The 21,578-nt window shown below is 33.8% G+C and overlaps 1 protein-coding gene across 3 annotated transcripts in view; it reads right to left on the reverse strand.

Annotated features, from left to right (window-relative positions):
• The window catches only part of CEP83 (centrosomal protein 83), a 97,848-nt gene that overhangs the window by 14,168 nt on the left and 62,102 nt on the right, over positions 1-21,578 (reverse strand). For 2 of the 3 annotated variants that reach the window (XM_011361786.2, XM_011361787.2), the window contains 3 exons: positions 16,140-16,215; positions 13,818-13,975; positions 12,110-12,239 (listed from right to left, as the gene is read on the reverse strand). In XM_011361786.2, coding sequence (XP_011360088.1) covers positions 12,110-12,239; positions 13,818-13,975; positions 16,140-16,215 — 364 coding nt within the window. The remainder of the gene's footprint in view (positions 1-12,109; positions 12,240-13,817; positions 13,976-16,139; positions 16,216-21,578) is intronic. The other variant, XM_023531569.1, reaches the window with a different exon arrangement.

Consider the following 21,578-nt stretch of genomic DNA (forward strand, 5'->3'; position numbering starts at 1 on the left):
TATGAACTTTAGAATCTACTTTCAAATTTCCACAAAGAATACTGTTGAGATTTTGATTAGAAATACATTCCATCTACATATTAATTTGGGAAAAACTGACATCTTAATAATACTGACCCTTCTAAATCATGAACTAGGTGTAATTTGTGTCTTCTTTAATTTTTCTTAACAACTCTGTAGTTTTCAATGTAGAAGTATTCCACATCTTTCACTAGATTTGTTCCTAAGTATTTTATGTTTTCTTATGCTAGTATAAATGGTATTTATATATCTTATTTTCTAATTGTTTGTTATGCAAAGAAAAAAAAACTAACATCAGGGAAATGCAAATCAAAACCACAATGAGAAATTACCTCATATCTGCTGGAATGACTATTATCAAAAAGACAAGAAATAATTGTTGGCAAGGATATGGAGAAAAGGGAATGCTTGTGCACAGTTGGTGGAAATGTATGTTGCTATAGCCGCTATGGAAAATAGTATGGAGGCTCTTCAAAAAATTAAATTATAGAACTACCATATAATCCAGCAATTCCACTTCCAGGTATTTATCTGAGGAAAACAAAACACTAACTTGAAAGATATATGCACCTCCATGTTCACTGCAGCATTATTTACAATAGCGAAGAAATAGAAGTAGCCTCAATATCAATAGATAAATTTTAAAAATGTGATACACCTACACAATGGAGTATTATTCACTAACAAAGAAGAAGAAAATCTTTTCATTTGTAACAACATGGATGGACCTTGAGGGCATTATGCTAAGTGAAAGAAGCCAGACAGAGAAAGACAAATACCATATGATGTCATTTGTTGTGGAACCAAAAACAAAACAAACATGGAGATCACAGATACACAGAACAGATCAGTGGTTGCCAGAGGCGGGGGGCGGGGGGTTGGGGGGGTGGACAAAATGGGTAAAGAGGATCAAAAGGTGGAAATTTCCACTTATATGTCCTGGGGATGTAATGTACAGTACTGTGGTTATAGTTAATAACACTTTATTGTATATTTGAAAGTTGCTGAGTAAATCTTAAAAGTTCTCATCACAAGAAGAAAAAGTTTTGTAACTGTGTGGTGAGGAATTCTAACTACACTTATTGTGGTGATCATTTCATAAAACAGACGGTCCTCAACTTTTTTTTATGATGATGCGAAAGTAACATGCATATTAAATTACATAAGATATTCAAAACTTTATTATAAAATATGCTTTGGGTCAGATGATTTTGCCCAACTGTAGGCTAGTGTAAGTGTTCTGAGCATGTTTAAGGTTGGATAGGCTAAGCTATGATGTTTGATATTAGGTCATTAAATGCATTTTTGAGTTATTTTTCAACTTATGATGGGTTTATTGGGATGTAACCCCACTGAAAATTGAGTAGCTTCTTTATATACAAATATCAAATTGTTATGTTGTAGACCTGAAACTAATATAATGTTATAGGTCAAGTATATCTCCGAAAAGAAATGGTTGTGCCCTGTAATAGCCTAGGAGGGCAAGCATAGTAAAATTATTCAATGAGTACTTAAATTTAGTTTTTATTTCCAGAATTGTTAGAAATAATAAAGTAAATAGGATAACCAAAAAAGACTACTGATATTTGTTACCTCACCTTTTCCCAGCAATTTTCAAATTGCACATATTAAGTTTTATATGATTTGTATTACTCACACATAATCATGTCATCTGTGAATGGCAATTTTACTTCCTTTTTTCAATTTTGCATCTTTTATTTCTATTGCTTATCTTATTACACTAGCCAAGACTTACATTAAAATGTTGAACAAAATGGTGAAAATGAACATACTTGCTTTGTTCCTGAACTTGGGTGGGTGGGGGAAGCACTGAAAATTTAATCACTATGATTTTAGCTGAAGGATTTTTGTAGATGCAAATATCTCTTCTATTCCTATTTTAATAAGAGTTTATATCATGAAAGAGTATTAAATTTTGCCAAATTGTTTTTCTGTGTCTATTAAGATGAACACAATAGTTTTTCTTTGTCAGGGTGTTGAATTACATTGATCAATTTTGATGTTAAGCCAGATATATTTCTAGAATCCACATGCTCATGACACATGATCATTTTCATATATCACTGGATTCAGCTTGCTAATATTTAACATTTTTACATCTGTGTTTGTGATATTATTTTCTTTTCTTATAATGACTACATAGGGTCCTGACCTCATAAAATAAGTGGGGATCTTTTTCTCTTTCTTTTCTATTACCTAGGAGAGTCTGTGTTAGGAATGGTATTATTTCTTCTTTAAGTATCTGGAAGAATTTACCAGTGAAGCCAAATGAACCAGGCATTTTCTCTACAGAAATTTTTAAATTAAGGATTCTGTTTCTTATCAGATATGACTTCAGATTTTCTAATTTTTCTTATATTAGTTTTGTTAAGAATTTAAGATTTATTCATTTAGTCTAAATTGCATAATTAACAGTTGTTTTTATGATATCCTTTTTGTTTTAATATTTATGTGTAGTGATATCCTTTTTTCATTCATGATATTGTTCATTTCTGTTTATCTACCTACCTATCTACGTACCTACCTACCTACCTATCTTGTGGGGATTATGGGGTGATTCAGGCTAAGGTTTTATCAATTTTATCAATCTTTTCAAGAAATCAACTCTTAGCACTTTAAATTTTCTCTATTGTATATTTTGTTTCATTGGCTTCTGCTCATATCTTGATGATGATGATGCCTACTGTTAAATCTATCCACTGAGTTCATAATTCAGCTGTGATTTTTAGTTCTAACTTGCCACTTTTTTAATGGTTTCCAGTTTTCTGGTACAATTCTCAAGATTTCCTTTTATTTCTAAACATATACGACATGGTAATTTTAGCCTGTATCTGATAATTCTATTACCTGGATCCCCTATGGGGAGTCTGTTTATGTTGGTTTATTTCTCTTGACTTTTGATGTTATTCTTTATGCAGCTGGGGGTATTATTATTATTGTTATTGCTGCTGTTGTTATTATTATTATTATTCATTAGACTTAGAGAAGTTTTAGATTTAGAGAAAATTTTAACAGGAACTGGAGAGGTCCCATATAGTCTCTCCCTTCATGTAGTTTCCCCTATTATGAAAATCTTGCATTAGTGTGGTATATTTTTTAAAACTGACGAAGCAACATTGATACATTATTATTAAGTAAAGTCCATAGTTTACTCTTTGTGTTGTATAGTTCTATGGGTTTTGTCAAATGCATGATATTGTGTACTCATTATTACAGTATCATACAGGATAGTTTCACTGCCCTAAAAATTCCCTGTGCTCTATCTATTCATCCCTACCCTTCACCCCCAGAACTTCTGGCAACCATTGAATTTTTGTTGTTTCCATACTTTTGGTTTTTCCAAAATGTCATACAGTTGAAATCATACAGTATGTAGTTTTTTTCAGACTGGCTTATTTAGCAATATGCATTCAAGAGTCCTCCATGTCTTTGCATGGCTTGATAGCTCATTTACTTATATCACTAAGTGACATTCCATTGTATCATACAGCACAGATTTTTTTATTCATTGACCTACTGAAGGACATCTTGGTTGCTTCTAAGTTTGGGCAATAATAAATAAAGCTACTATAAACATTTGTGTGCAGGTGTGTTTTCTGTTTGGGGTTTTTTTTTTTTTTTTGGTATAAACATAAGTTTTCAACTAATTTGAATAAATACCTAGGAGCATGATCAGTGTGGATCGTATGGTAATACTATGTTTAGCTTTATAAGAAACTGCCAAAGGGTCTTCTAAAATGGCTGTACCTAACCAGCAATGAATGAGAGTTCCTGTTGTTCCATATACTTGTCAGTATTTGGTATCATGAGTGTTTTGGCCATTCTAATAGGTGTGTCGTGTTATCTGTTTGTTTTTTATTTAGAGATGGATATATCAAAAATTGGGGGAAAAACTCGAAGTTTACAATGTTATTGTCCCTTAAAGTAGATTTACATTTGTTCCTTGCAGGCAGCTAGGAACACAACAATGTAGATAAATACCCAGTTTTAAGGACTGAGGTGATCTGAAGCTGTGCTTCAAGACTTGCAAAGGCCAGGTATATCCCTTCAGAGTCCAACCCAAAGTACTAGTGGACTTACCTTAGAGGGAATCTGAGTCCCTCTCCCTGGAAGATTTGGAGATCCAATTTTTGTTCCCCAAACCCTATGCTGTTGTCAAAAGCTTTGCTTCATTTCTCAGCTTTTCAGTTGTCTCTTCTAGAGTCAGTACTTTTCACAAAAATAAAAAAAACCTGAAATGCCATGCTCACCTCTTTAGGTTTCCTACCTCTCCAAGATTGCTAATTCTCTGCCCTTCACGGAGATTTTTTTTTTTAAATATTTTATCCAATTCTTCTAATTCCCATGTGGAGAGCTGATCCACATGTTTCCCATAGTTTATATTTGCTAATTTCATTATCAAAATCATGTGCTCCTTTTAGATATTTTAGTTCAAATGACAGGAGACATTTAAAAGATGAACATGCTTAATACTTCATTATTATATGACTATATAAACCTGCAATCTTAAAATCTAGTTAGGTTTCTCCATTTGTATTGCTCATTTAAATTACAGTAAAATACAAAATTTACTTTCATCATCAACAAATCTTAATTGAGCATACACACATACAAACACACACACACACAGCAAGAGCGCACACTTAACGGGGCCCTATATTAATCATAGCTAATACAAAATACAAGGATTTCTGAAGGGCATTCCAGTCTGTAAGTACAAAATTAGGAGAGACGGTTTTCTAAAAACGGTAAGTAGTTAATTAGAGAGAGTCTATAGGAACATGATATTACCTGAAGATTCCCCAGAAGGGATTAATGGATAAAAAGCATTGTTTGAGATGATTAAAATGGCATCAGTATACAGGGACAGGTTCTAAAGTTTGCTTCTTAAGAGGTAAGTCTGGAAATAAGTTTCCTAAAGACAGGGTTCAGGACAATGTTGTCTTCCTCCTCCTCACAGTAAAAACAACCATTTACTAAGCACTTAGTATTTTCCAGGAACTGAGCGAGAATGCAGTAAAAAACACTGGTTGATTGGTTGACTGAAAGACCTGATGAATGCCTTAGGTTCCATCACTACTAATCATTTCCCTGCAGACACCCTCATTGCCTTGACCCAAGTCTCCATCTTCTTGAAACTTGCCTGGAAAAACTCTGACCTTAGTTGAATACAACTGTCTACTGACTGTTTGCCTGAACCTATGCAACTGAACATAGCTGACACAAAACTATGCTGACTGGTCTCACCTTATATTAACCATCACTAACTTCAAATGGGCCTTGGCAATTCTACTAATCCAATAACGCTCTCAAACTCATACTATTTTTTAACAACTCCTTGTCTCTCTTCAAATCTCTAACACCTCCATTCTTCATAGTCTGAACTGATTAGAGGACTGATTCCTTTCTGCACTGATAACACAGCACCAATCAGTAGAGAATTTGCACACATTTCCACTATACCTGTCAATTTACCAGAAATGTGTAATCATATACTTTTTTCCAATAGATACACTGTGTTCTTATCCCTTCCACCTCTGAACTGAATCTAATGTCTTTCTGCCTAATATAGAATATCATTTCTATAAGTTGATTTTCTGATGCTACTGAATCATCCTATAATTTTCCCCTTCTTAAAAACAGACTTTGACCCCCCATAACCTTCCCTAGCTACTACCCCAGGTCTCTGGTTCTTCCCAACAAAGCTCCTGAGAAAAACTCTAATTTTTCTCATCCAATTCCTCTTGATTCCACTTCGAACCCACTTGCATACCTACTACTCCACGGAAACAACTCTTGACAAAGCCACCAATAATCACCACATAGCCATATGAATTCTTAAGTCTTTATATTACCATTTTATCATCATACTCTCACTGTCATTTGACACAGCTAGTCCTTCCTGAAGCATTTTTCTTCACTTGGCATCCAGTACTTTCTTGGTTCTCCTTCTACCATACTGGCCACTCCTCCTCAGTCTCCTCATCTTCTCAAATTCTAAACTTTAGAATTCCTCAAAGCTCAATCCTCAGACACCTTATCTTCTCAGTCTTCCTTCATTTCCTAGATGACTTAATTTAATCCCATTGCTTTCAATATTTATATCCTTACGACTCCCAAATCTTTATTTCTAGCGCAGTCCTCTCCCCTGAACTCCTGCTACATAACCACCAGACTACTTAACATATCCACACAGAAGTCTAATGGGCATATCAGAGAGTCAACATGCCCAAAGGAGGCATCTTTATATTTTACCACCACACCTGTTCTTTCCAAAGTCTTTGCCATGTCAGTAAACAGCAACTATGCTTTAACCAGGTGGTCAAGCCCAACATCTTAGTCATCTTTATCATTTTCACACCTACAACCAGTGTAAGTTCTACCTTTAAAATATACACACAATCTGACCACCACTTCACTATCAGTTCTCTATTCCAAGTCACCATCATCTCTCACTCAGACTACTAAAAAGCAAGCAGTCTTCCTCAGTCCTCTCTTTGCCCCTACACAAAAGCCAGAGATTCTTCTAAAATATAATTCAGATTACATCATTTCTCAATTAACTCTCCAGGTGTTCCATCTCACTCAGAATAAAATCCAAAGCCCTGAAATCACCTGGCTTCCTACTACTTCTCTCCATTCCACCTAGCCAGGTCTCTCACTCTTTGTATTTCTTCAAATACCTAGCAGACTCCTGTCTCTCTCTTTTATTTGCTCTACCCTCTGTCTGGAACAGTCTTCCCTGCATCAAAAACATGGCATCCTCCCTCCTTTCCTTCAGGTCTCCGTTCAACTGTTACCTCATCAGAGAAGCCTTCCCTGACCACATATATAAAACAGCACCCTTTATCCCTCTTAATTTTCCTCTTAGCACACATCTCCACCTGATATGTATTTGTTTCTTTACTCTATATCTCCTATGCACCACAATGTAAGCTCCTCCACACCAGGTCTTTATTTCTGTATTCTAGTGAATAAACATTACATGCTACTTAGTAGGTACTCAATAAATTTGCTGAATTGGCTAAATGAATACAGAGAAATGTTGCAGTGAAGAGAGTCTGAACTAAGATGCTAGCAATAGGAAAAAAAATGGAGTGGGAAGAAATATGAGAGACGTCATAAAGGAAGAATTCACAGGCCCTAGTGATTGTACTGGGTTGAATAGTTTCTCCCAAATATTTATGTGCACCCAGAACCTCAGAATGTGACAATGATATAATATATTTGGTCTTTGTCCTGGGTTTCTAGCACAGAGCTTCAAAAACTCTTGGAATTTCCTGACTGACAGGAGTATCTTTTGTTATTCATAACCAGGCCTTTTCAATCATACCTGAGTTTAAGCTAATGAGGTGACTTAGGGTGGAGCCCCTAGATAGCCTCAAGATGGGGCTGGTCACCAAAGAAGATGAGAACTTTCAGCCCCACCCTACCCACTACTCCCCAATCTCTATTTCTGGAAGGGGGAAAGAGATTGATCTCTATAAAGACTTGAACAATGAGACCCAGAAAGCTTCCAAGTTGGTGATTTGCTAGGTGGGCATGAAAGCTCTGTGCCTTTCCTTTACATTCCTTGCCCTACACATCTCTTCCATTTGGTGTTCCTTTTGTCTTTAATATAAACTTGTAGGTGTAAGTAAAATGTTTTCCTAAGTTCTGTGAGACATTCTAGCAGTACTGAACTTGAGGAGAGTGTCATGGGAATTCCTAATTTATAGCCAGCTGGTCAGAAGTACAGGTGGCCTGGGAATTGGCATCTGCAATAAGGGCAGTCTTGTGAGACTGAACTCTTTAATTTATGGAATCTGATATAATACCAACATTTAACAGAACTGTTGGACACCCAGTGGTGTCCAGAGTATTAGAAAATTTGTTGGTGGTGTTAAAAACACTCTAAAGTGACCTTACTTGGAAAAAGAATCTTTACAGATATAATCAAGTTAAGATGAGGTTTCACTGGACTGGGATAGGCCCAAAATCCAATATGACTGGTGTCCTTATAAAAAGAGAGACATCTGGACACAGAGACACAGACACATAGGGAGAACACCTTATGAAGACAGAGGTAGAGAATGAAGTGATATTTCTAAAGCTAAGGAACACCAAGGATTGCTAACAATCATCAGAAGCTAGGAGAGAGGCAAGGAACAGGTTCTCTTTTGGAGGGAGCATGGCCTTACTGGCACCTTGATTTTGGACTTCTAACTTCCAGAATGGTGAGAGAATAAATTTCTGTTGTTTTAAGCCACTCATTAAAAAAAGCCAAGAGTTGAAATTATCTGTTATAGCAGCCATAGGGAGCTAATATAGTGATTGACTAGATTTGGGAAAGGGAGCCCTCAGGGTGAATCAAACATCTGACTCCGAAGGGATTGTAAGAATGGCCTTCTACTGAAAGAAATGAAAGTCCAGAGGGCGAATTGGCTATAAAGACTAATTTTAATATTGACTTTAGCAGTCTAGTACAGTCACAGAATAGTCAAATGGATGCCTTAGTGTTACAAACATTACAACACAAAGGAGTACTAGAAAAATCAAGAGAATACTAATATAAGTATCACAGCTGGGATTCCCCTTTTACCACCTTCTAGCTTCTACCTCTTTGTCCATTCTCCACTAAATCAAGCTCCACTTTCCAAGTCAACTTAGTTCTGTCCTTCTATTCTTCAAAAATTTTCAAACTCTTAAATGCTTAATTATCTCTCTCTAATCTGAAGACTCATCTCCAAGCTTTGCATTCCATTATTTCTATTTATCTACACAATATCTTCACTTGAGAGTCTAGGACATGTCTATATGGATACATTGCTATCATTTCATAAGTGACATGTGTTTAATCAAATATATCTTCTCTTTCTACTCCTCAACTGACACATGTTCTTAATTCCATTATGACGACTCCATTTGTTTCCTCTCACGGCTAAAATACTTCAATTTTGCTCTTTCTTCTTATTTAGCACTACATGCTGTAATTTTTTTTCCCTTCAGAATACTTCTGGAAGTCACCTTTCATCTTCATTCCTATATCCCTAGCCCAAATTCCAGACTTCTTATCTCATTTTAAGTTTATTATAACAGCTTCCTAAATGGCATCCCTGTCTTCAAGGTTTCTTCTCTAGTACACTACTAGTTCTCAAACTCGTGTCCACACAGATCACCAGGGAGTGATTAATAGTATTCTTTAGGTATTGCATGTTATTTTATTTCTCTACCTATATATATATGGTCATCAAAGGCAAGAATTAATTATGACTTTTATTTTCTCCTAGCATAATGTAAGGCTGCACAACATAATCAATAGATATTTTACAACTTCAAGACTATGGTACGGTTCTTTTTTTTTCTCCAAAAACATTCATAATAGTATCTAACCAAGAATTATTTCAGAGAGATATACTTTAGAATAGCAATAACAAGTTGTTAATTCAAGGACCTCAAAAGGAAAAATACAACTTATACCAAAAGATCTCTCTTCATACTCACACTTCAACAATGTGTGGAGAAAATATAGAGAAGTCATCACTCACAGAAGGGCACCCCAGCTCAAGATACCTGGTCATGCTTTACCAAACTAATCAACACAGCAAAATAACATTATGTAAACACTCTATCAAAAAACACTTACCAGAAATGACATAGCTTTATGCTTTAAAGGTTGGAGCCATAAATAAACAGTGAGCCATCTTATCTAGCCTGGGGGAAAAAAATAAAGCTGCTGCTTCCCAATTATAAGACCCTCTCACAGCAAATAACTCTAAAGAATCGTGATTTCTGCCCTAGAGTTAATATTTTGTGACTTGTTTTAGTTTTACTGCATAAGAACATTATGATTTTTGTAATTTAAAGAACCCAAAAAGTCTGTTGCACTTTTATAAATTATATTTATTTAATCTTATAGCCAAAATTTTCAAATGGAAGCATTATCTTTAACTCGAGTGGGAACAGGTTCACATTATAGAAATTATTTTTAGTGCTTATTCTACCCCAGGAAATAATACTCATATGGATTATGGCTACAATGAAGAGAAAAACAGTAAAGTATTTGGAATCAAAGAAAGAGGGAAATTAAAAGAGTAACAGTGCAGAAAAAGCACAGGATTGAGAATTGGAAGATGTAGGTTTTAGTCATAGTGATGACTCTTACTAGTCAAGTGATCTTGGCTTCCTACCACCACTTCAGTTTCCTAATCTATAAAAACTATCTGAATGCTAAATTGTTTCTAGCTCTAAAATTATATATACTTGTATATATTTTTTATAGTATTTCTATGTCACACACATTGCGTTTTTCCACTTTAATTGATGTAAAACTGTAAGCCTCTAGGGCAGTGTCCTCCAAGGTAGAACAGCTCTGGGTCATAATTATTCACTCGACTGAGTTTAACAATTTCTATGGCTTCAAATCATAATCTACAGATCACATTTTAAAAAGTGAAATGGATATTTGCTGTGTGCACATCCACCAATTGGCAGATATTTCAACAAGAAAAAAATTCATCCTGGTTCACACTACTAAAGAAGTTATTTTGCAGGCTTCTTAAAAATATCACCTCTCTTCTTTATGGCATACCTGAGATTAGTTGATAAACTCTCGCCACTGGATGTCACTTTTGCTCCAAAAGAAGTCAACCCAAAATAACCTCAATAATTAGAAACTGATCTCTAAGATGCTTATTGCTAAAACCTCAACATAAAAATTTCTCTGTGAAAAGATCAAATCAGCTTTTATAATTTCTAGTGATTTCTTGCTAACATCTGGTTGCAGAAGCTTCTACGTTTCAAAGAGTACAAAGAAGCATAAATAAAATTTCTAAGATCATCGCAAGCCATGTAAAAATTCACCAAAATCTCAATACCCATTCGATACCCAGTATGTACATGGCCTGAAAGAAAAAGTGATATACATGGAAAACAACACAAGTATTATGTTGTTTTCACGTGAATTCCTATACAGTAAATGGTGTTTTCTATTCTCATTGTTATATTACTTCTAGCATTATGGAAAGAAAAAAGCCAAGAACATGGGGGAAGCAATGACTTTTAGACTTCTCATGCATGTTCTCACTCCAACTATCAGGATGCAATTGGCAATTATATCTAATAACATAAATAGGTGACTAAGAACAGTGTCCTTGGTTTCCAAATTTAAAATATGTAAGTGATTTACAGTTTTCTTCTCTTACGTAAATATGAACGGCTAACCTTTCCAATAAACATTTAGGCATTAAGATACTGGTGTAGCTATGACCAAAAGCACCTTCCTCTCATCTCAGACCTTCTTACCTCCCCTAAACCAATGCCACTAAGAGAACTTATCAAATGGAGACATATCAAATCATTTGTGATGTCTCAACACATAACACCACACTCACCAATCTTGTTGACAATAACTACTGACTCACTGCCACAGTGAGTCATGGTTACTGCTGGAGCCATGCTACATTCCTTGGGTTTGTTTAAGTAGAAAAAAAGTTAAAAACTACTGACAGGTGAATCATCTAATTACATTATTTCCACAATGCCCTGGACTAAAAACTAAGTTTTTAGGTTCTGTACAAAATATGCCTGCAAAAGTGAAACTTAAAAAGGGTCATGGCTGTTTTAGAAGCCAGTGGGGGTCCTAGTTAGTTCCTACTGCTGGGGCAAGGAGATACTTGCTTCTATATTCCTGAGTTGGAAACAAAAAAGCATTTTAAACACAAAAAATGATGCTACAAGTATTAGTTAAGCACAGTTGAAATAGACCTAATCATCTTGTAATTTAAATGCAGTTAAATAAGATTTGCAGTTAAATAAGGCTGGTCTAGAAACTTCATCACTGAAAAACACTGTCTTGGTGGGAAAATGCATGTCAGCTCTGAAAAACTGACTTGTACACAAAATTTAGAAATAAACTTGGTTGAGCACTTTGGATTTTCCCAATTGATCTCTGCAAAGTTGACAGCAAAACATTATGTTTAAATATCAAAGTAAACGTACCAGTAAAATCTGTTTTAATTATATATTTTATTCTAAAATAGTTAATTACGTTTTACTCTATCAAAATCACTTTAATAAGAACACTTGCCTTTTTTTGGGCAATTGCAGCTCGCTGTAATTTCTCTTTAGCTTGATTATATTTTTCTTCTCTATCTGTGATACGCTCATGAAGCTTATGCTTTTCTTCTAACCACTGTATCTGTTTCTCTTCCAATGTCCTATCAGAAGAATATATGCAAAACATAGAAGTTAACTCTTAGTATTAAACAGACATGATCACAAGTATAATCAAACTTACTACTTGGTCCACCACATCCTTAATTATCCAATTGTAGGCATTCTTGCATGTCCGCATATCTGCACTACCACCATTACTGAGTACTTCTTATGAACCCTGCACTGTGCTTATCATTTATTTTTTTATAAGAACCCTTTGAGTTGGGTATGTCTATCATCTCCATTTTATAAATGAGGAAACTGAGGCTTAGAGCAGTTAACTAACTTTCTTGAAGACTTATACCTAGTTAATGACAGGACAAACATTTGATAACCAGCTCTGAACCATGATAAAAAACTGAGTTATAAAAACTGAGTCTAATAAAGTTAGCTAAAAATCAACTCAGGTATCAAATCTTAATGTGGCATGTTTTCTAGCTAGAGTAAAATTCATATCAATGATATTTTAAATTAACATTATAATATCATATCTTTAAAGCTCTTCTGCTTACTTTATATAATTCTTAGTTTCATTAATATAGGCAGTACAAATGAGATTTATAAATTCTGAGAAGTCAGATTACAAGCCTAAAATTATACAGATTTTAAGTGTTTTAGTTGAGACCAAAATCACATTCTATAGACTCCTACCTAGTCCAGCTATTTTCTGCTATACAATCCTATGAATAACATTCAGAAACCAATGATGAATTACTTAAATTTGCTAGCAATATTGTCATTAGAATTGTTAAGTACATTTCAATCAAACATTTGAGGAGTCCAAAATACAAATTTCCATTTTTTGCAAAATATAAGCAAAATAATTTGGACCCTACGGAATGTCAAAAACATTATGGACAAATATCTTGCTAACTTCCTTTTCTTGAAATTCAACTATAAATACAAATGCATGGGCAAGACTTAAAATATGAAATAACAGAAAAATTAAAGAAAATTTTATGTAGCAAGGTAGCCTTCAGAAGAACAAATTTGAACATAATATTTTGTAGATTCAAATAAAAACTTACAATACTAACCTGTTATAAAGACAAAATAAATACAAAACAGTTCTCTACCATATCTAAACAAAATTTCCCGGAGAATATAAGATCTTGAATATCAGCAAAATCATCTTCCAACCAGTTTACTATACTGTCTACTACTAAACAAATAAATGAGCTTCTCAAAGAGAAAATCTAAAAGATTATAGTTTTAATTCTAGGAAGTTTTACACACTCCCAAATTTTTTTCTGTTGTCTAGAATAATTTAGATATTTGAAGTAAGAAATGTACTAGTTTACTCAATGAATAAGTAAGTTTTTCTTTGAGGGTTTTCAGAATACTGTGGTCAGGCAGAACTTTAAAAGGCCTTCTTTCCTAAATGGTTTTTTTTTTTTTTAATTAATTCACAAGTCCATAAAACTCATTCTCTAGAAAGGACAATACCTCAGACCACTGTACACTGTCAAGGGGTATTTGTAACTAGTTCCCAAAACACATTCAATATGGAATCTTCATTAAAAGAACTATATATAGCAGAAAGATGAAACGATTTGCAGATAGAAAAGAGCAAACTCTACTTTTCAACTTCCAGTTGTGCTTTTTCAGCTTGGCTTCTTAAATTTCGGCATTCCTGTTTTAATCGCTCCACCATTTCCTTCAATATTTGGTTTGAATTCAGCAACTCATTCTCTGACTGAGAAAGTGAGGTTACTTGAATCTGCAAACTACGGATTTGCTTAAAAGAGAAGAAAAAGAGAACCGTTAAGGCCCCTAAACAAATTCAGTGGAATGTAAGAGGGGCAGAGGATACTGAACATCTTCTTCACAAAGGACCCACCCAACTGAAGTGTCTTTAAGGACACCTGAAGTGAAATAATAAACAGCTGCAGCATTAGTCCCATTAGCATGGGATCATTTCTTAATATAACTGAAGAGTATCAAGAACCATATTCCTCGATCTACCACTGAGTCATCTTTCTTCTTCCAAAACTAAGCAGGCTGGTCAAGAGGTACTAGGAGTAGGGAGAAAGGTTATCAGAGAGCAGGAAGGTGAGAAGAGAGAATTCAACTATTAGTCTCCTATTACACTTCCTCTAACCTCCTAGTAAAGCAGGTCAGCTGGGAAAGCTGCTAAGGAAATTCATTCTCCCACTCCCATGTACCTATACTCTGAGAAATCTAATAAATGGTACAGATTGCTTGGCCTCTAGAGCTATTTATCAAACCATAAAATGTCAATCAGGCCTTTTCTCCATCCCAACTTACCTTTATCTGGAAATACTTCTTCTCATAAATAGCTACAGGCATACCTCATTTTATTGTGCTTTGCTTTATTCTGTTTCACAGATGTTGAATTTTTTTACAAATTGAAGGCAAGACCCTCCACCAGCAAAAAGATTACGACTCACTTTATTGCAGTATTTGCTTGACTGCAGTGGTCTGAAACAAAACCTGCAGTATCTAGGAGGTATGCCTGTGATTATCTAGTTATAGATTAACAGGCTAGAAAGATTCACATTGCTTTTAAGTTATATCCAAATAATCTTCGTTTAGAACACAGTTACACCCACTTCCCCCACAAGGCATTTTATCAACTAATAACCAAGTCCTCCTTTTCACTTCTTTTAATTCTTTTAGCCATTCTCTGAGAGAAGTTTGGAAGCAGAGAGTCAAGAGCCTCGGGATTAAAGATCCCATTATGAGACTCAAGACTCTACCACATTCTTTATACAATAAATTAATGGGAGATAATCCCATACTGCCTGATGGTAGCAAAGCCAAATTAGACAGGAATACATATGCCCAAAGAGCAATCGTCAGCGGAATAAAGTAAAATGGTATGTCTCAGATTTCTATTTTAGAATGAATTTCTCCATGAAGAACTATTCTTTATTTTTAACTGGAGTTGTAAATAGTGTATCAGTATTGCACCTGAATAAACAAGCAACATTCAAGGAGCTTACTACATCTCCACATCTATAGGATGACAGAAAGCCCAATGCCAATGATATTACTAGATAACTTCAAACACTATGCACTCTCCGAATTGAGACTTAAGACACTATAACTGCATATACAGAGCAATGCCAGCTAGCATGCAAACACGAATCTTAAAAACGGAATCCTATTTCAAAATTTAAAGGGAATAAACCATTTTAAACTAAAAATTAAATAGAATTCAGAAAAGAACACTCTTCCATGTTTTCCTCATATAAATCTTTCCTGAACCCAAATAACTTTAGTTAAAATATAAATTTCCCTCATAAGTACAACTCTTAGATTTCACAGGGATAGAATAAGAAATAGCTCACAGAATAAGAAATATAAAGTTACAAGTCAATCATGCAAGTAACTTAAAAACTGGATAATCTATCGAATTAATGTTTAAAATTCAGAATATCGAAATACTGTCTTTTAAACAAACAAACAAAAAATTCATCATGGGCCATAGCATATAAAAATATCTTAAGAAAAACAGCAGTTGGCAAAACAAGCTTACTAGAGTTCAAAGAGGTTTAAACATTTTTACATATCAACATCATCTATTATAAATTGTCGTGATTAGATTTTCAGAAAACTGATACACAAAATTCCAATAGATTCAAAACACAGATTTAAAGAAGCACTTAACAAATAAAAACAAAGCAACAAACAAGGCAAACCAACAACAACTCATAGATACTGCTGACAGTTTAGTGGTTACCACAGGGAAAGGGGAGTGGGGAAGAAGTAGAAAAGGGTGAAGTAGGTCAACTATGTGGGAATGGAAGATTTCACTTTGGATGGTGAATACAATGCAATATACAGATGATACATTATAGCACTGTACACTTGAAACCTATATAATTTTATTAACCAATGTCACCTTAATAAATTTAATTTTAAAAAAAGGGAAATACCTGCTTCAGGTCAGAATTTTCATTTTTCTCTTTCTCTGCATTTTCAATATTCACAATTTGTTGTTGAAGTTTTAACCTGAAAATCACAACCCAACAAAACACATTATTAAGAATCCATAGTTCATATATTTTGCCTCAACAATCATTTTTACTGAGTGACCGTATTAACACCAGGCGTCATGCTATGAAAACTGGTAGACACAACGATAAAGATTTTGACTTCTGGCAGCCAAGTTGTGTTCACGTATTAATAAAACAACATAAATTTCTGCTTTTGTTATGAAAAACTCTACAACTATGGGCACAGAATAGATGAGAAATCAGGTCTGTCTAGGAAGATGAGAGAAAACTACCTGGAGATTAAAATCTTATAGGTAGAGTTTTGATAAACATAAGGAACGGCCTGAGCAAACGGCCTTTGGTGGAAGAGTGCATAATGTGTTGCTAAGGCATCAGACAGTAATCCAGTTTAGGAGAAGCCATCTTACAAATTCTAAATAAGACAAGCTGCAATTATGATTATTTTAACGAATGATCAAAATAGACCTGGCTGATGTAGAATTATAAACCAGAAAATCAAAACTGCCATGAGAAAAACACAATTGTAAAACATTACAAAACAAAAGCCATGCAAATTTTGCTAATTACTCCTTCTGCTACATTTTATGTTGGTTACTATGTCCATATTTTAAAATAAGTTGGGGTCAATTACACACTATAAATGATCTGGAGAAATTGAAGAGGAACTAAAAAAAAATTATCAAAGTAACTAATGAAATAGAAAATGATTTATAATAAAAGCTAAAGGAATGGAAGCTATTTTATATAGAAAAAAAACATAAGGGTCAAGTTCATTATTATCTTCATGTAATGACAGAATGCTGAACATTTTATCACTATGGCAACAAGAAGCCCAAACCAGAAGAAACAGGCTTAAATTCTAACAGAAAAGATTCTAATTGGCCAAACTGTAGAACAATAGTAGATAAAACAGAGTAAGGTCCCCAGGGTGGGTCTCTCTCTCCTTTCTGGACTGTCTGGGACAGAGAAAATACTTTCCAGTCTTGAACAGTTGAAAAATGTACCCACCGACAAGCAAAGGGTAGGACAACACTGTCTCTCAAAATCCATTACAGATTTGATTCTACAATTATAGAAGATCACATTTAAATTAATCGTTCATAAAACCTCACATTCCTAAATATATGTATCTCTGCCTAAAGTAGTTCTTTCCAGAGTAATAAAAAATCAAAAACCTTGTCCCAAAACATAACCTACGACTTAATCAACATAACATTTAAAAACTTCTCAACTTTAATCTACATTATTAGGAAGCCATTAAGTTTTAGAATTAAAAAAAATATATATATAGGGGGCTTCTGAGTAGCTGAAGATAACAGCAGATGTCTAGTTCTGTGGTATGTATGTCTTGCAAAACAATACAGAAAAGCAAAGAGAACAAATAAAGCCACACAAAATCAAATCTTTCACAATGGGAGACAGAAAATGCCCAAACTTCAAAATATCTGTAAGTAAAAAGAGGAAAATCATTCCCCAGCAAGAGATTCCTCATGTTCCTGACTAGAAGTCTTTGTAGTGAGCACGAGCTCCCTGCATGTGAATGGACTTAATTCATCAATTAAAATAAAAAGATCTATGATTTGGATCCAAAGCAAGACCCAACTATATGTTACACATGAAAGACATTTAAAAAACAAAGAAAGACTAAAAATAAGGACACAAAGATATACCAGGCAAATGGAAGCAATAAAACTGGAGTAATGATGGTATCAGACAATGTGGAATTCAAGCAAAAAAAATTAAATGACCAAAAAAAAGCACTCTTAAATGCTGCCACAATTCACAATTAAGATATAACTGTTATGATTATCTATATACCAAATAATACAGCAATCATCTTTATGAAGCAAAAAAAAAAAAAAAACTACAAAAAATGCAAGGAGTCATAGATACACAAACACACTAATTAATAATAATAGAACACTTTAATATCACTCTTTGTAGATGAAAATCAAGTGGACAAGGAAATAAGTACATAGAAGACCAAAACATCATAGTTAATAAGGTAGATCTCATGGATTTATACATCAAACTTTATAGTTTTATAATTTTGCACTTTCTTTTCAAGTCTTTATGTAACACTCACAAAAACTGATGATCACATATTACAGAACTGAGATGAAGGACTGAGTACAAGACTGGGGTGAAGCAAACGAGATGCCCAGGATACAAAATTTAAGAAGTTCATTTTAGGGCTCCCTGGGGCCTCACTTGCTTTACTAGTCCTGCCCTTGATACAGTATGTCACAAAGGAAACATTACTGTGTTCCTTAAGAAACAGAAACAATACCCTCTGATCACAATGCAATAAAACTAGAAATTAACAACAACAACGAAAACCCTCCTACCTGGAATTTCAAAAACTTTCTGTTATGGACTGAATTGTGTCTCCCAAAATTCATACACTGAAGTCCTAACCCATCAAGTACTTCAGAATGTGACTGTATTTGGAGATAGGGCTTTAAAGAGATAACTGTGGTTAAATGAAGTTGTATGGGTAGGTACTAATCCAATATGACTGGTGTCCTTATAAAAAGGAGGGGTACCAGGGATACATGTGCGGAGAGAAAACGCCATGGAAGAAGGTAACCCTCCGCCAGCCAAGGAGCTAGGCCTCAGGAGAAAGCGATCTGCCAACACCTTAAGATCTCAGACTTCTAGCCTCAAGAACTATAAGAAAATAAATTTCTGTTGTTTAAACCACCCTGTCTGTGTGGTACTTTGTTATGGCAGCCCTAGCAAACTATTAATTTTACTTTCTATTAAACAACTACATCTTCTATTAAGACATCTCCTATTAAACAACTCTTCAGTGAAAAGGAAAATACAAACTGAAATGAAAGAGCTTTTAAAAAATAACTAAAACATCATTCATAGATACATTTAAAGCAGTGATTTTTTAAAAAAGCACTAAACACTTTCACCAATAAAAATGAAAGAATATTAGTTGAATTAAATTTCCAATTTGAAAAAGAACAAACAAATGAATGAAGTAAACTAAAGAAAGCACAAGGTATATATGTCATCATCTTAGAAAACTCTAAAGAATCCATAAAGCAGCTAACAGAAAATCCACTTTAATGAGGTCATAAAATTCAAGGTCAATACATGAAAGTCAACTAACTACATGTCTATACGCTAGTAATGAACAATTAGAAACTAAAAAAAATTTAAGTAACTCCATTTATAATCATATAAAATGCTTAGGAATAAAATGTAACACAAGATAAGCAAGACATACACAATGAGAATTATAAATCTTTGATGAAAGATATTAAAGATGGCCTAAATAGATATGCCATAATCATAAACTGGATAGGCTCCAATACTGTTTAGATAACAACTCTCCTCAAACTGAACTAAAGACTCAACACAATCCCAATCAACATCTTAACAAGCATTTTTAAAAAGGCGACAAATTGATTTTAAAATTTATGTGGAAAGTTAAAGGACCTAGAAGAGCCAAAACAATCTTGGCCAAAAAAACAAAAACAAACAAACCACAGTAGAGGACTTGTATTGCCTTAATCAAACTTACTATAAAGCTACAGTAGTCAAAACAATTTGATATTGGTGTCAAGAAAGACATACAGATCAATGGAACAGAATTGAGTGCAGAAACAGACACACACTTATATGGTCAACTGATTTCAACAAAGTTATTGAAATAATTCAATGAGAGAAAACATAGCTTTCAAAAAATGGTAGTGGAACAACTTGATACCTATATGGAAATAAAAAAGGAATGTCTACCATCACCTCATACTATACAAAAAGTGGCATCAATTGGACCGTAAACCTAAATACAAAAAAAAATATTAATCTTTTAGAAGAAAACAACATAAATCTTTATAACACAGGATTAGGCAAAAAATTCTTTGAAAGAACATAAAACGCACCAATTTTCTAGAAAATAAAAAATCTGACAAAATGAATTTCATCAAAATAAAAATTGCTTTCAATAGACACAATTTAAATAAATAAGAAAGCAAGCCATAGACTGGGGAAAATATCTGTAAAACACGTCTCTGACAAAGAGCTTGTATGCAGAACACATAAAGAACTGTTACAACTCAACAAGATAACTTCCCAATTTTAAAAATGAACAAAATATTTAAACAGACACGTCACAAAAATGAAGTCTTCTATAAGCATATTAAAAGATGCTAAACATCACTAGCCATCAGGGAAAATCAAATTAAGACCACAATGACATATTACTACACATCTGCTAGACTTGCTAAGGTAAGAAGACTGATAATAATAAGTGTCAGTAAGGATATGTGAAACAAATGGAACTCCAATAATATTGGTAGAGGGAATGAAAAACAGTACAACCACTTTGGAAAAGAGTATTGTATATGTTATAAAATTAAACACACACTTCCACATGACTAGATATTTAACAAAGATATAAAAACTGTTCAAAAACTTGTATCTGAATGTTCATAACATTATTCATAATAGCCCCTAACTAATTACAACCCAAATATCTGTCCATCATGAGAATGGATAAACAAATAATGTTATATCCATACAATGGAACACTAATCAGCAATAAAAAAGAATGAACTCTGATATATGCAACAACATGGATAAATCAGGGACTATTTAAAGATTGAGCTCAGTGGAGAAGTCAACTGCAAAGAGACATGGAGAAACATTCAGGGTGATGGAGCCATTCTATGTGTTTATTGTGGTGATAAGTATACAACTGTATGCAATTATCAAAATTCATCAAACTGTACATTAATTTAAATGGGTGAATTTTATTTTATGTACATTAAACACCAATAGATTATAAAAACTTAATAGAAAAAAGCCAGAAGATTAAAAGCAGAAGTTAATGAAGTAGAAAATAGAAAAACAGTTGATTCGATAAATCAAAATCCTAGTTAAAAAAACCCCACTGGATTGTATGCTTAAAAATGATTAAAATAGTAAATTTTGTTATATTTTACAATAAATAATAAAGCACTAGCTGACTTGATTAAGAAAGAGAGGAAAGCACATATACAAAATAAGAAATGACCAAGGTAAAATAAGCATTAACACAGAGAAATTAAATAATAAAAAACTATTCTGTAGACCTCTATGAAAATAAATTTGAATTACAGATGAAATGAATAATTTCTTATGAAAATACAGATTAATGAAATTGATTCCAATAAAGATAGCTTAAACAGGCTTTCTATAGAAGAAACAGGATTTCTAAAGAAGAAACAGAAAGTTACCAAAGAACTGTCCCAGAAAAAGGCACAAGTCTAGATGGTTTACAGGGGAATTCTACCAAGCATTCAAAAACCAGATAATTCCACTGTACTGTATTTGTTCCAGAGCAGTGAAAACCAAGGAAAT

Source organism: Pteropus vampyrus, unplaced genomic scaffold (genome assembly GCF_000151845.1).
Source record: "Pteropus vampyrus isolate Shadow unplaced genomic scaffold, Pvam_2.0 Scaffold70, whole genome shotgun sequence".
NCBI lineage: Eukaryota > Metazoa > Chordata > Mammalia > Chiroptera > Pteropodidae > Pteropus > Pteropus vampyrus.